The 13,303-nt window shown below is 43.9% G+C and overlaps 1 protein-coding gene and 1 pseudogene across 1 annotated transcript in view; one reads left to right on the top strand and one right to left on the bottom strand.

Annotated features, from left to right (window-relative positions):
• The window catches only part of Vps8 (VPS8 subunit of CORVET complex), a 215,747-nt gene that overhangs the window by 164,754 nt on the left and 37,690 nt on the right, over positions 1 to 13,303 (bottom strand). Inside the window, exons 8-13 of the mRNA XM_060370095.1 lie at positions 10,410 to 10,534; positions 9,162 to 9,248; positions 6,617 to 6,684; positions 5,254 to 5,407; positions 5,091 to 5,150; positions 2,906 to 3,013 (exon numbers count right to left, since the gene is read on the bottom strand). Of these exons, the coding sequence (XP_060226078.1) occupies positions 2,906 to 3,013; positions 5,091 to 5,150; positions 5,254 to 5,407; positions 6,617 to 6,684; positions 9,162 to 9,248; positions 10,410 to 10,534 (602 nt within the window). The remainder of the gene's footprint in view (positions 1 to 2,905; positions 3,014 to 5,090; positions 5,151 to 5,253; positions 5,408 to 6,616; positions 6,685 to 9,161; positions 9,249 to 10,409; positions 10,535 to 13,303) is intronic.
• On the top strand, positions 46 to 977 carry LOC110540672 (N-alpha-acetyltransferase 11-like; annotated as a pseudogene).

The following is a 13,303-nucleotide window of genomic DNA, read 5'->3' as shown; positions in this document are numbered from 1 at the left end:
ACTTGTGCTCCGTGGAATCCTCTCTGGTTCTTGACAAGCCTATCTGCCTCCAATATGAACACCCGCTGTGCTCGGCCAGATGACCTGGTGAAGAGGCAATGCCGCAACCTCCTGTGCCTCCTGAGAGCTCCCGAGGAAGCACCGCTTCTACCATGGCCTGTCTTGGCCCCAGCTCTCCTACATTGCTGAGGGTGAGGATGGGAAGATTGTGGGTTATGTCCTGGCCAAAGTGGAAGAGGATCCTGATGATGTCCCTCAGGAACGCATGCATCACCTCACTGGCTGTGAGGACCAGGCTTCATGGGCCATGACTAAGAACTTCAATGTCAAGTGTGTGTCCCTGCATTTCAGGAAGCGCAAACAAACAGCCCTGCCCCTGTACCCCAACACCATGAACGTCCAGGTTAGTGAGGTGGAGCCCAAGCACTATGCAGATGGAGAAGATGCGGATGCTATGAAGAGAGACCTCTCACAGACGGCAGACGAGCTGAGACAGCAGATGATGCTGAAGAAGCGCAGCTATGTGGTGCTGGGTTCCAGGGAGAACCAGGGCACCACACTCCCTGGTTCTGAAGAGGCCTGTCAGCAGGAGAACCTGGACAGAGATGACAGCCGCAGTGACGGTGAAGGCAGCTTTCGGAACTTGGACTCCAGTGTCCAGAGCCTGCGTGAGCATTCCAGGTCCTTGTATTTTAGGCACATTTTTCTTGGGAACCGTGTGCTTGCTGTGCTCTGCACTACCTGCTCTGAGTCATCTCACGGTGACCCCAGGGGCTTCTCATTTTCATGCTTAGCAGTAACCTTCCCCATAACTAGCCTATGTGATCATGATGGCACATCGGCACACAGGACCTGCTGTGCGGGAGCCAGGGAAGCCTGGGCACTGCCACTGCAGCACCTTTCTTGGCTTCGTCCATGTCGCCCTCATACTGTTTCCTACTGCACTGATTGTGTGTATCTTGCAGGTTTCCTTCTAGAATGCCAAGTGGAAAGTGGGAACAACTTGAGAAGATTCCAGCTTTCAGCATTTGCCATTATTTGGTTTTCTTTCTTGAAGTAGGCAGGACACTCAAGTTAGATCTCATGCCCTCTGCCCCTATCTGGTAGAAGTTACTTTCCCTTGCTTTCTCTAGAAACTACCCTTGCCTTGCCCTGCCCTGCCCTGCCCTGCCCTACCCTCCCTCTTTTTGAAGAAGAATGTTCCTTTTCCCGGTGGGAGAAGGTGCTAGGTATTGGACTTCTATGCAAGCAGAATCTGGAGATCTTAAGGAAAGGACAAGCAGAAATTAAATTGCAATCTAACCTGAAAAAGTAAAAGTAAAAAAGAAAGCAATCATATGTAACATGGACGCTGGGTGTGTGTTACATGCACACCTAGAATCCTAGAACCTGAGAAGTAAAAGGAAAACGGGGGAAAGGGGCTGTCAAAGGCCAGCCTTAGTGTGGCCTATCTGAGGGCTTGTCTCAAAAAAAAAAAAAAAAACATAACTAACGAGTTAATTAAAATATAAATGAATGCACATGACTATATTCCACTAAAAATTTACTTACTGAAATAGGTTAAGTAGGCATATTTGGTAGATGGGTCACAAGTTCCCCCACTCTAATCTAAATCTACCCATAGATTTAATTTTACACTCTCCCTAAGATCAGTTCAATATTTACCAATGGTCCTTTACACACAGGTGCTGGCCCAGTGCTAGTTAAGCAGGAGGGCTTTCAGTTTAGTGGGGAAGAGAGTGTTAGGCTAGGGTTCACGTGCTCACTGTTAGGACAGGCCTCAGAAGTGCAGAGCAGGTTCAGGGAGGCAGAGAGGGCAGTGCTGGCCATGAGCAGGACAAGAGGAGGTGCACACAGAGCTCTGCTGACAGGTGTCTGTGTGAGCAGAGGCCAGCTGGGAAGCCATGCCTAGTCTAGGACAAACACGTGTGTGATATACACTGGGGCGGTATCAACCAGAAAGGGGTCAGAAGGACAAAAGTAAAGACAGCATGCAGGCAGGACACTGTGAGAGAGCACATCTGAAGGGGACAAGGGCACCTGGAACGGTTCCGGCTGCAGAAGTGAGGTGTGCAGTGGTGGACCTGCCATCACTGGGCAAGACCCCCAGTGGGACCACACAGGCACGCGCTTCGCTCTGTAACTGAGGTCACTGCCTTCCCCTCCAAGCCTTAAAAACTAACTTCCTCAGGGGCTGGAGATTAACAGCACTGGCTGCTCTTTCTAGAGGTCCTGAGTTCAATTCCCAGCAACCACATGGGGGTTCACAGCCACCTATGATGAGATCTGGCGCCCTCTTCTGGTATATATGTAATAAATAAATAAAATAAATCTTCAAAAACAAGACATAAAAACTCACTTCCTCTCTAAACATTCTAACTCTGGGAGCGCTCATTAGCAACTTTTGTTCTCCTCAAACAGTTCAGCACCTCAACTGTTCTGTCCGGCAGTCGCTCTGGTTTTACCCTTCAAACAATGCATAAGCTACGTAAAAGAATGTTTTACACCTCTTTCTTTGACTTCCTGTGCAAATGGTACTTGCTCTCTAACAAATAAACGCACAGACATGTACAGACTGCATTACTGCAGACACGTTCTCAATCATACAGATGCAATTCACACATACAGACAAACCACTAATTATGTGTTAGCTGAAGGAGAAGGAACCAAGAAATAAACTGTGAAGATGAAGAAGCCAGGAGAGTTCAAGGTTTTTCCATTTTTAACATTAAAGCCTTAAATGCAAATTAAACAGGCTACACAGACTCTCTCTCCAAAGACTTACGACAGTGACATAGGTTTGGGTTTTTTTGTTTGTTTTTTTGACATAACATAAGTTACCAGTGAATCTGGGGGAAAATGTTTTTCAAAGCTTTGCAACAGACCCACCATCAGGCTGGCTTACCAGGAGAAAATGAACCACGTCTCCTCTGCAGAAGGCAAGCATGGGGTTCACGCAGTTACTCACTGCCACCAAGTGCCAGGCAAGCAGCGGGACACTGGAAGGATCCATCTAAGTAAAAGAAAAGATGGGAAAATACTTCATCACCGGTGACAAACAGAAGGATAAAGTAAAATTTAAAAAAATAAAAATAAAAAAAAATCTGACTGTCTCTTTGCTAAAACCTTCCCTAATTTCCAACAAAACTTGCAATGAGCAGGGGCTGGTGGGAAGTGTTACAAGGGACTCTCTGGGTTGATGGTCATAAGTTTTATCTTGGCTGGGGTTGGGTTATAAAAGTACATGCATCTGTCCAACAATAAAAATAAAATATTTATTGTAAATAAGTTTATACCAACAAGACCTAAAGAAATATGAAATTCTAGCGAATTATAAACATGCTGAATGCCCAAAGCAGAAGGCCCTGGTTTCTGTAATCCAGTTCTGAAATCCATTTAAAAATAAAATATCTTGGTGTGAAGAAAGATGCACAAATACATAGATATGTGATAAAGGCAGTACAGTAAAGTGGTAATAGTAGACCTTAGATGGCAAGAATACTAGTATGTCACTAAAATTCTTTCAACATCTGTTTGAAAATGCTCATAAATTAAAAAAAAAAATCAACAAAACATACAAAAAGATACAAACATCATGATTGATTAAAACCTCAGTGAGTCAATGAAACTAACCTAAGAAACATTAATGATAATCTCTATGGGTTTGTCATCTGGAAGGACGGACCTGCTTCTCTTAGTGCTAAGATACAACAGTGCACCAACAAGGAAACAAGAACCTCAGTATCTGGGTGGATGCTTTCTAGAATGAGAACTGTGCCCCTACCCCAGGCGCACCTTATTTGACTTCTTGGTCTCTACTTGGTGGAACTGCCTGAGGAGGATTAGGTGTGGCCTTGTTGGAGGAGGCGTGTCACTAGGAGGGCTTACAGGTTTCAAATGCCCATGTCAGACCCAGTCTCTCTCTTTCTCTCTCTCCCTCTCTCTCCCTCTCTCTCCCTCTCTCTCTCTCTCTCTCTCTGCCTCCAACTTGTGGATCACATGTGAAAATCTTATCGATTGCTTCAGCACTATGCCTGTCTGCCTTTGGCCACACTTCCCACCATGATGGCCATGGACTGCTTTCTGACGCTGTGAGCAAGCTCCCAGTCAAATGTTTTCTTCTCTAAGTTGCCTGGGTCATGGGTCATCACAGCAACACAAAAGTAACTAAGACAATGACAGTCTCATCGATGCCCTGCCAAAGAAGATGCCAACTCTCTTACCAACAATATCAAGAACAAAAGAAAGAGACATTGGAATATCCACAGGGAATTTATTCCAGGCTTACCCCTTACATATAGTGGCAAAATATTTTCATATAGCCTATGTACATTCTCCCATGTACTTTAAAGTACCTCTTGAACACTTAACAATTCAATATAAATGCCATGAAAACAGGTGCTATGCTGCCTCATTTAGAAAAAAATGACAAGAAACATGTCTGTACATGTTCAATATAAAGGTAAACTTCTGATGATGATGTGTGGCTGGTCATATCCACAGATGCAAAAACCCTTAAAAACATGTGTGCGCTTCCTAAAAAAATTACATCTTCTACAGTGACAAATACCAGAGACAGAATCCATGGGAAGCATGGATAGTACCAATTCATATTGGCTTTACAGTGGGGTGTGCTCACTCGTGGTGTCAAAGCAGCAGGTGCTGAGGTAACCCCACCCCAGCACGGCTGTCACACACTGTCCTTAGACACTGTGGCACGGCTGCACCGCATGCGCCAGCTTGCCCGTCAGTGTTACATCCAGTGAAGACGTTTTACTGACCTCAAAAGAGCAGGGAATGAAAGCTGCAGGACGGCAATACCAGAAGCCACAGAACCAAGGTCACACACAGAAGCTGAATATGGTGTTCATGAAAGGAATGCTTAAAATACCAGAGACACTGTGTGTGTCCTAGCACGGCTCCTAAACACCACTTTATCCTGCTGGGTTTCCCTAGGTAAACCCCTTGGGAGCTCGCTTCCGTTCCCTAGCTAGACTTCTGGACAACTGCACAGACTTCACCCTGCAGATCACACCCTGCATCCTCCTCACTTTCTTCTTCCTTTTTCAACAAAGCAGAGTCTTGCTCACCCGTCCGTAGGGAAAAGTCATCCATACTTTCAGGGATGGTTTCAACCCAATGACTAGTATCTACAGGAGAAAACATACATTATTTTCAATATTTATCTTGTAATTTTCAAACTGTGTTCCAAGTCTCTAAAAGCTTGGAGCTCTGTCTTGTAAGCATGCCTACCTTTGTTAAGGACGCCATGGCCAGTAGTGAAAACTGTGTGATGGGATGGTCTTTCAGCTCAGGCTTGGAATGCAGGGGCTCAATGCAGCACACTTCACCCTTGGAGCCACTGAACAGACACCTGGATTCACATGTTCTCACGCCCATCACTCTCCTGAAAACATAAGACATTCGCAGTCAATTGAGAGATTACGCAAGGCACTCTCACCTCCAGTTTGAATGACTACGGCACTCCCAGCTGAGCGGTCCACAGGACAGCAGCCTTTTCACTGAGCAGGACAGATTTGCTAGTAACAACACTCCACGCTGGCCTCTTAGGAAACAGACTCCAAACTCTTTACCATGTCTTAATTCCCTAGGATCTGGCTCTTGCCTTCACTCCTCTCCTACTGCATCATCCCTGATACTGGCTTCTTCGCGCACACGCGCACGCACACACACACACACACACACACACACACACACACACACACCCGGCTTGTGCCTTCCTCTTGGCCTTCTCTGCCTGGGGCACCTCCACTGGATTTCTCACCTTCTGACTTGCTGACCGCTCAGCTCTTTCTTCTCAAAAAGTCACCTCCTACCAAAACCTTCCTGGGTTAGGGTCGACTGCTTGTCAGCACAATGGGCTGCCTCTTCACACCATCCAAATCTACTCGAGTTACATCACTCATTTTTCGGTTTGTGCCTTCTCTCTGTGCTCACCCCAACTATTCTGTTAAGAGTCAGGACCTTGCCTGGCTCATAACTCTAACTCTGGTGCCTAGACAAGTGTCTATACACAGGACATGCTCAATAAATGTTACCCAGGCAAATGAGTCATACTGTTCCAGCAATTACTTTGTGCCCAGTGTAAGAAACAATATGGACATTAACCTTGAGACTCTATGGAAACAAAATACACGTTATATATTGTATTTTTATAAGATTTAAGTTGTATTTTTTAAACCCCGGCTTCACAAATATTCTTTCAGGTAGTTAGACAATTTTTGCGCCTGTTTAATAAGTAAAACAGGGCAATTCTAAGGTAAGAAAACCCTTTTTGTACCTAGCTGTTACAGTTATAAGCAAGTGGGCTTGGAGCCTAAACTACAATTAGTGAAACTACCCAGAACAGTCTCTAACCTGACAGCACAGAAGGGTCTCCTGGGGAGTCAGAGTCTAGAATCCCAACTCAGCCCTGAGAGAAGTCATGGAGACCAGGTCTAGGCTCTCGCGTGCTTTGTAAGCTCCCCAGGTAACTGTAACACAGCCAGAACCTATTTGAAACAGCTGGACTTTCCAGAGCTCTCCATGTTCAATTACAAACCATTAAACAGCTAAATCTTCCATTTTTTTCAACAAATGTCCATTCGTTTCTTACTTAAATGTTAGTTCGAAAACAGAGCCTCCGCTGTCGTTGCAAATGGCAAGAGTTGGGTCATCTGTGAACTAAACAGAGAAGAAGTTTACTTTCTTATAAATTTTTAAACAACCATACAAGCATTAAGTAGATCATGGAGAAAAATTACAAATTTTAAAACAAAATACACACTTAGCACCTGAAATAACTCAGATTTGGTTTATCACTTTAAGTGTACAAAATCGTCCTTACTTCCAATAATATTATCTCAGTTCTTTAAATTACTGAGCCTTTCCAAAAGCAAAACAGGATGGTGGGATGGCCCAGAGGGCAAAGGCATCCATCACCAGCCTGATGACAAGAGTCCTATCCCTGGACTCCCACAAGTTATCCCCGAGTTCCACAAGCTCAGCGTAGCACACATCCTGTCCCACAACATATACACACAATAAATATTATTTTTTTAAAAAGTAAAACAAGCTTTCATCAGGGTAAAGAAAAGGAAACCAAGTTTGGTTGGTACGCCCCCTGCAGTTCTTGCCGAGGTTGCTAGACTGGGCGATATAACTGGGCGTTACAACTGGGAGTTATAACTGGGCATTATAACTGGGCGTAAGCAGGCAGGGCCATGTGGATACGATGACATTGGTCACTTCTTAATAAAGACAGACACAATAAGAAATTCTTGGGGTCTCAGGAAATAAACTCGTTTGAGGAAATGTTCTGAGCAGCTAAGGAGTAGAGTCCCTCTACAGTAAACTCATAAATGGGTGTCTCCCTGCCCGTGTTCAAGACTGTATCTGAATGACTGTAGTGTAACATGCAAAACTCAGAATAATGGCTTTCACAGTGAGACGGTCCTAAGGTGAGGTGTGTTAGGGCAAATGTTATTGGATGCAAAAGGAAATGATGGCATTTGTATCGTGTACAGGGACTTTCCTCACAAAGCCTGAAGGTTAGTGGATCATTCTGAATGGGCCACTTTTCCGCAGAGACAGCTGAGCTACAGGAGGCCACTGTACTGAACACTCCCTGGATCCCACACATAGCATAACCAGCATAACAAAGAAGTCCCCATCCTCGCTCTCAAAGCTTAGATGAGCAGCTGCCAAGAGGAGCAGCAAGTCTGTGGATGTGTAGAAGATGTCCGGTCCAGGCAGGAAAACAAAAAGAACTCGTTTCTGTTTCATTTTCCCTTTTTGTGTATGAACTTTTAAAATCTGGTACAGAAGCACATTTGTAGAATTACACACGTACGCTAAGACAGGGGATCCAAGCTGTCGATGACACTGGACTGCCTGGAGAACACAGAGTTATTTATAGGCAAGTCAATGCTAGTCCTTGACTCTGTAACAGTGACACGTGGGCATCTCCGACGCCAGTGTCTGCAAACCTTGCTTTCAAACCGTTTCCAAACAACACAGCTCCTGGAACTGTGCTTTAATCTCTGCTGTGTCCTCTTTTTTTCCCTGTGCCTTTAATTCTTGTTTCTTATTGTCTCACCCAATAATTTTACTTTCTGCTTACAAAAAGACTAGTTATTACTTTGAGCAAACATTTATTGAGCAGTTACTATGGGCAAAACACTGAAATAAATGATGAATGGATTCCGATTTCAAAGATCTTAATCTATTAAGAAAGATAAAACATACACGGACAACAATAACATTAGAAGTTGGCACGTGCTATAGAAAAAGAGGTTGAGATAAATTAGCTTTGTGCACCAAGAAGAGACTCTAGCTCGTCTTGGCTGTTTTCATCATTACTAAACGCTTCAGTGCTGCTCTGTCACAGAAGGCTTTTTGTAACTAACCTAGATGCAGATCTATAAACTCCAGATGCTACAGGCTTTAAAAAGCATGTGTGTGGATAAGAGAGCTGCATAGCTAAGCAACCAAGTATGCACATGATTAAATCTAGAAGAGCTGATTTTAGAATCCCCTTGATATAGTCCTTTACCTTTTATGCTTCTGAACATGGGCTTGCCAGCATGAAAAGGCAGGCTTCTCATGAACTATAAATGAAGCCTGTTACCTAAGTCAGTTTTATGTTTTTCAGGCCTGAGAGTAAAAAGCCAACACTGCGACCTTAATGCTTTCCCTTTAGAGGCCTGAAAGAAAATAAACCAAATGATTCACTTCTAAATATAAGCCAAGCCCTGGCTCTTCCAGAGTTGGTGCCTCGAGCCTCAGGCACCTCCCAACAATGGGCAGCCGTACACTCAACAATAAAATCTTGGCCAATTGAACAAGGTAAAGAGACCGTTTAAAATCTCCATATGAGTGTTTAGCAGGGTATTGCTTCTCTGCTGCCAAACTTCTACTATGGGATCAAATCAAGTTGGCCTTTTTGCTGCTTATTGCTAGACTTCAGTTAAACCTGCAGCTGAGTATGTTCATACTAGCTCACCTCTGGTTTTTAATTTGAGAAACTATCTCATCAAGCTCATCAAATAATATTCAGCTTTGTGTTAAATAAATTTAGGGGTTTCTGGTTATCAAACATTTAATGTGGCTACAGAGGCACAGCAATGAAGACAGCTAACACAAGGGAGGGGTGCTGTCACCTTGATGTGCAAGATCGCTGTCCCCGGGGGATGAGCATCTGTTATTGATCTGAGAAGCTTTCCACTGGCCAAATCCCACATGGTGATCTGTAAGACAAGCAAAGGCTTTAAAAACAAATGTATTGCTTTTTGGACTTACTTATCCTGCCTCTTGGCTGAAATAACCTATTCCTCATCTATAAACACTGCAGGCAGAAAGTCATCACATTAAAACACACCCACAAGCTGGGACTGTGCCTTTACCTCATCTCAGGGCCCTCCCTCTGCCTAGCCCACTTAACACTTAGACTGTGATTTCTGATAAGTCAGTCTGTTGAGCACTGACTGAAAATGCATAGAAAAGGCATTGTATCAAACCAGCTGTGATACAAAGGTCAGGGACTGAAAGAAACCATGACCTCTCTCCACAAAGAAGGAAATGCCAAGGCTATTGTTTGGAAACACAGCAATATGAACAGCATATTTAAGAGTGGCCACGGGGGTGGGGGGCGGGGAATGGCTCAGTTGGTAAAATACTTGCTTTGTAATCATGAGAATCTGAGTTCAATCCCTCAGATGCATGTAAAAATGTCAACTGTGGGAGCAGGAGAGATGGCTCAGCAGGGAAGAGCACTGCTTCTCTTGCAGAGGATCTGAGATAATTTCCCAGCATGCACACAGGAAGCTCACGATAGCCTATAACCCCAACTCCAAGGAGATCCAACACCTCCAGTCCCAGTGGACCTGTGCTGCGGGTGCATATCACACAGAAACATACTTTAAAATAAAAATCTTTAAGGAAAAAAAGGGCTAGGTGCTGTGGCACGGCTTGTGGTTCCAGTCCTGGGAGCAGAGACAAGAAGATCCCTGGGACTCACTAGTATAGTGTAACTGTGAATAACTGAAGGTCTCCCTCAGACTCTACACATGTGCACACCCCATGAACACACACACACACACACACACACACACACAATCAAAAATGACATGAAAGCAACCGCAATTATGTACAACTACCATAAGAGAATATAAATGGACTGCTAAGATATACGCCATTATAATGTGAAAACTACAGACTCCAGTTCAGTCAGCAGCAATTACTTTTAAAATCTAAACAAGACATAGGTCAGACTAAAAAACCTCGGGTTGGCCTGAATAAGCACATCATCTCCAGACACATAACATGTATTCTGATCTTCAAAATACTGAACAAAATATTCAGATTTCATTTTAACGTCACCTTGAGGGTAGACAAAACTGTTCTCTCACCTGTCCTTTAGCAAAGCCGCAAAGAAGCCGTGAGCAGTCGTTGTTGATGCTGAGAGCAGAGACGGCGCCATACTGCCCTCCGACACTAGTGCTACCCAGGCAGAGCCGCAGCGCTTGGTTCTGATCTGAAGAAGGGCGGCAAGATTACACGCTAAGATAACACAGTAACGCCTATAAGAAAATGTAAGTCAAACTTGCTCACAAGTCAGAAATTCGTAAGGACCTATCGTCTCTTAAGCAAACCAACTACCTCGAAGCTGCCTCGTCCTACAACTGAACTTTTTGGTATTTCTAACATGTTAGGCTGCAGGGAGGGAGGGAGGACGGGAGTGTGTGAGTGTGTGTGACTGCAGGTGCAGATGCCTGTACACCTGCAGAGGCCACAAGAGGATGGCAGGCGCCTTCCAATATTGCTCTTTCCACCCCCACCCCCCTTTTTGGAACAGGGCCTCCGGCTGGACCTGAAGTTCACTGGTTGGCTATGTCAGCTGTCCAGGAAGTTCCTGGGATCCACCTGTCCCCATGCCCCAACACTGGGGCTAGAGGCAGGTTCAACTGTTCCAGCTTCTATGTAGGCACTAGGCACCGGAGCCTACATCCTCTTGCTCGCACAGTGAGTGTTCTGACCCACTGAGCCATTTGCAGCCCTCAAGGGCACTTTTTTTGCAAACTTCAAAATTCAAAATGCATTAATTTAAAAATTGGGTCAGTGGTTAAGTGCACCGGTTGCTCTTCAGTGGACTCAGGTTCAGTTCCTAGCAGCTCCCAACAGTCTGAAACTCCAGTCCCAGATCTGCCGCCCTCTTCTGGCCTCCACAGGCACTACACACATGTAGTGCACAGACACATGCAGGCAAAAACACCCATCTGCAGAAAATAACATTTTTGTTATTTAAAATAAATTTTAAAAGAAGAATTTGTTAAAATTTACATTTACGCTATCCACATAGAAAGGGTTGATGAAGCAAATGAACTGAAAGAGTGAAAACAAAATTTTAAAGTAAACAATTAAATTACCTTAGAAAAATTGTTTCCAAGGTTTTCCTAGGAGGTACTCAAATATTTATTAGATGTTATTACCTAACAATTAAATGCAATTACCCTAGGTCCTCTCCTAGCCAGTGCCCATTTTGTAGAGAGTTCGTGGATTCCATCTATTTGCAAACAATGATATAAAATAAATTAATGGCCCAGTGGTTAACAGTACTTGCTGTCCTTGTAGAGGATCGGAGCTTGGGTCCCAGCACCCACAGAGCAGCTCACAACTAAATGCCACAACTTACTGCAGCTCCAGGGATCTGATGCCCTCATCCAAAATGAATACTGTACGAATAATTTTCTGTGCTCGTAAGGTGGCTGTAATGCAAGGAGGCCTGCGACAATTAATGGTGTATTGCATCTGGCATTCAGAAAATACTCAACAGTTTTAAGTTATCTTAGATTTCAAACTCTGAAGGTAAATATTCAAAAAGAATAAAACTATAAATATACAAGGTCTGGTGTGTTTTAAAAGTCCTACCTTTATTTCATATCCAGAATTATATAATCACAGTTTTTCACAGACACATATCCAAACTAGGCCCCCACTAACTTTTTATCTTTACTGTAACCCTTATTATTAAAACCTTTTACTCTAGAAATTCTTGCCTCCTTTTTTGACCTCATGCTCCTTTTGCTCTCCTGAAACCACCTACAACTGGGTTTTCCACGCTCTACCTTATACATTTAGTGGATTATCCACACAGCTGGAGTCACAAGCTGACCATGAGTGGGCAATGGTACTCTCTGGATACTACTAAGGTGCGCAGGCAGGACAGGGGCTAACCGGGAGAAGCAGAGAACTGAGGATGAAGTCTCACACTAGCTCTCAAATCGCCAAACCGGGCTGCCTACTTTCCAGGCTCAGAGTGTCCACACAGCACGTGCTGAGACCTCTGCAGCCCTGCTTTGTGATCCAGGGCCTACAGGTTCTGAAGCACTAGCAGACTTGCTGTTGTGCTGGATTGCACACACCTCAAATTAAGTGTTCTTATATGTCAGAGAAAGCAGGGAAACTAATCAATTTGAGAAATCTAATCAAACAGATAGCATAAAACTGAAGAAAGGGGAAACTACAGGAATGGCAATGGAAAAAAGAAGAGGGGAAAGGCATTTCTAACTTCTACAGTAAAGACCTATGTGTGGCCAGGCATGATGGTACACACCTATGACTCCAATACAGAGGGAGGAGGATCAGGAGTTCAAGAACATCCTTGGCTACATAACAAGCTCAGGGCCAGTCAGGGCTACATCAGACCCTGTCAAAAGAAAAGCTATAATTGCCTATGCTTCCCTGCCTACAGTTCCCACATAATAAAAACTAGTCAAGAGAGGAAAGACACTAAATTACCAACTTCGGTCACTCCTAAAATATACGCTAACTTTACATCCTCCAGTCTATATCAATGAAAAGATTCTCAATTTTCCCTTTTTTTTTTCTTCAATGTTTTTATCTTTTTTTTTTTTTTATAATATCCCTGATAAGGCAGCATGCCAGTGAAGCCTGTATTTTATTTTAACTTCTGCTAAAGAGTTAGAGGAACTGAAGCTCTATGTGCAATTTTAGGGATGTTTCTTTTCTCTTTCTTTCTTTCTTTCTTTCTTTCTTTTTTTTGAAAGATTTTATATATTATTTATACAGTGTTCTGACTGCATGTACACCTGCACACCAGAAGAGGGCACCAGATCTCATTAGAGTAGGCTATGAGCCATCGTGTGGTTTCTGGGAATTGAACTCAGGACCTCTGAAAGAGCAGCCAGGGCTCTTAACTCTGAGGCATCTCTCCAGCCCCTAGGGACATTCTTACATTCTCTTAACCTCCCATCTTCATCTACACAATGTGGAAAAGTCCATC

Source organism: Meriones unguiculatus, chromosome 17 (assembly GCF_030254825.1).
Source record: "Meriones unguiculatus strain TT.TT164.6M chromosome 17, Bangor_MerUng_6.1, whole genome shotgun sequence".
In the NCBI taxonomy this organism is placed as follows: Eukaryota; Metazoa; Chordata; class Mammalia; order Rodentia; family Muridae; genus Meriones; species Meriones unguiculatus.
Note: the sequence above shows the minus strand (reverse complement) of the source record. Positions and strands in the feature narration are given on the sequence as shown.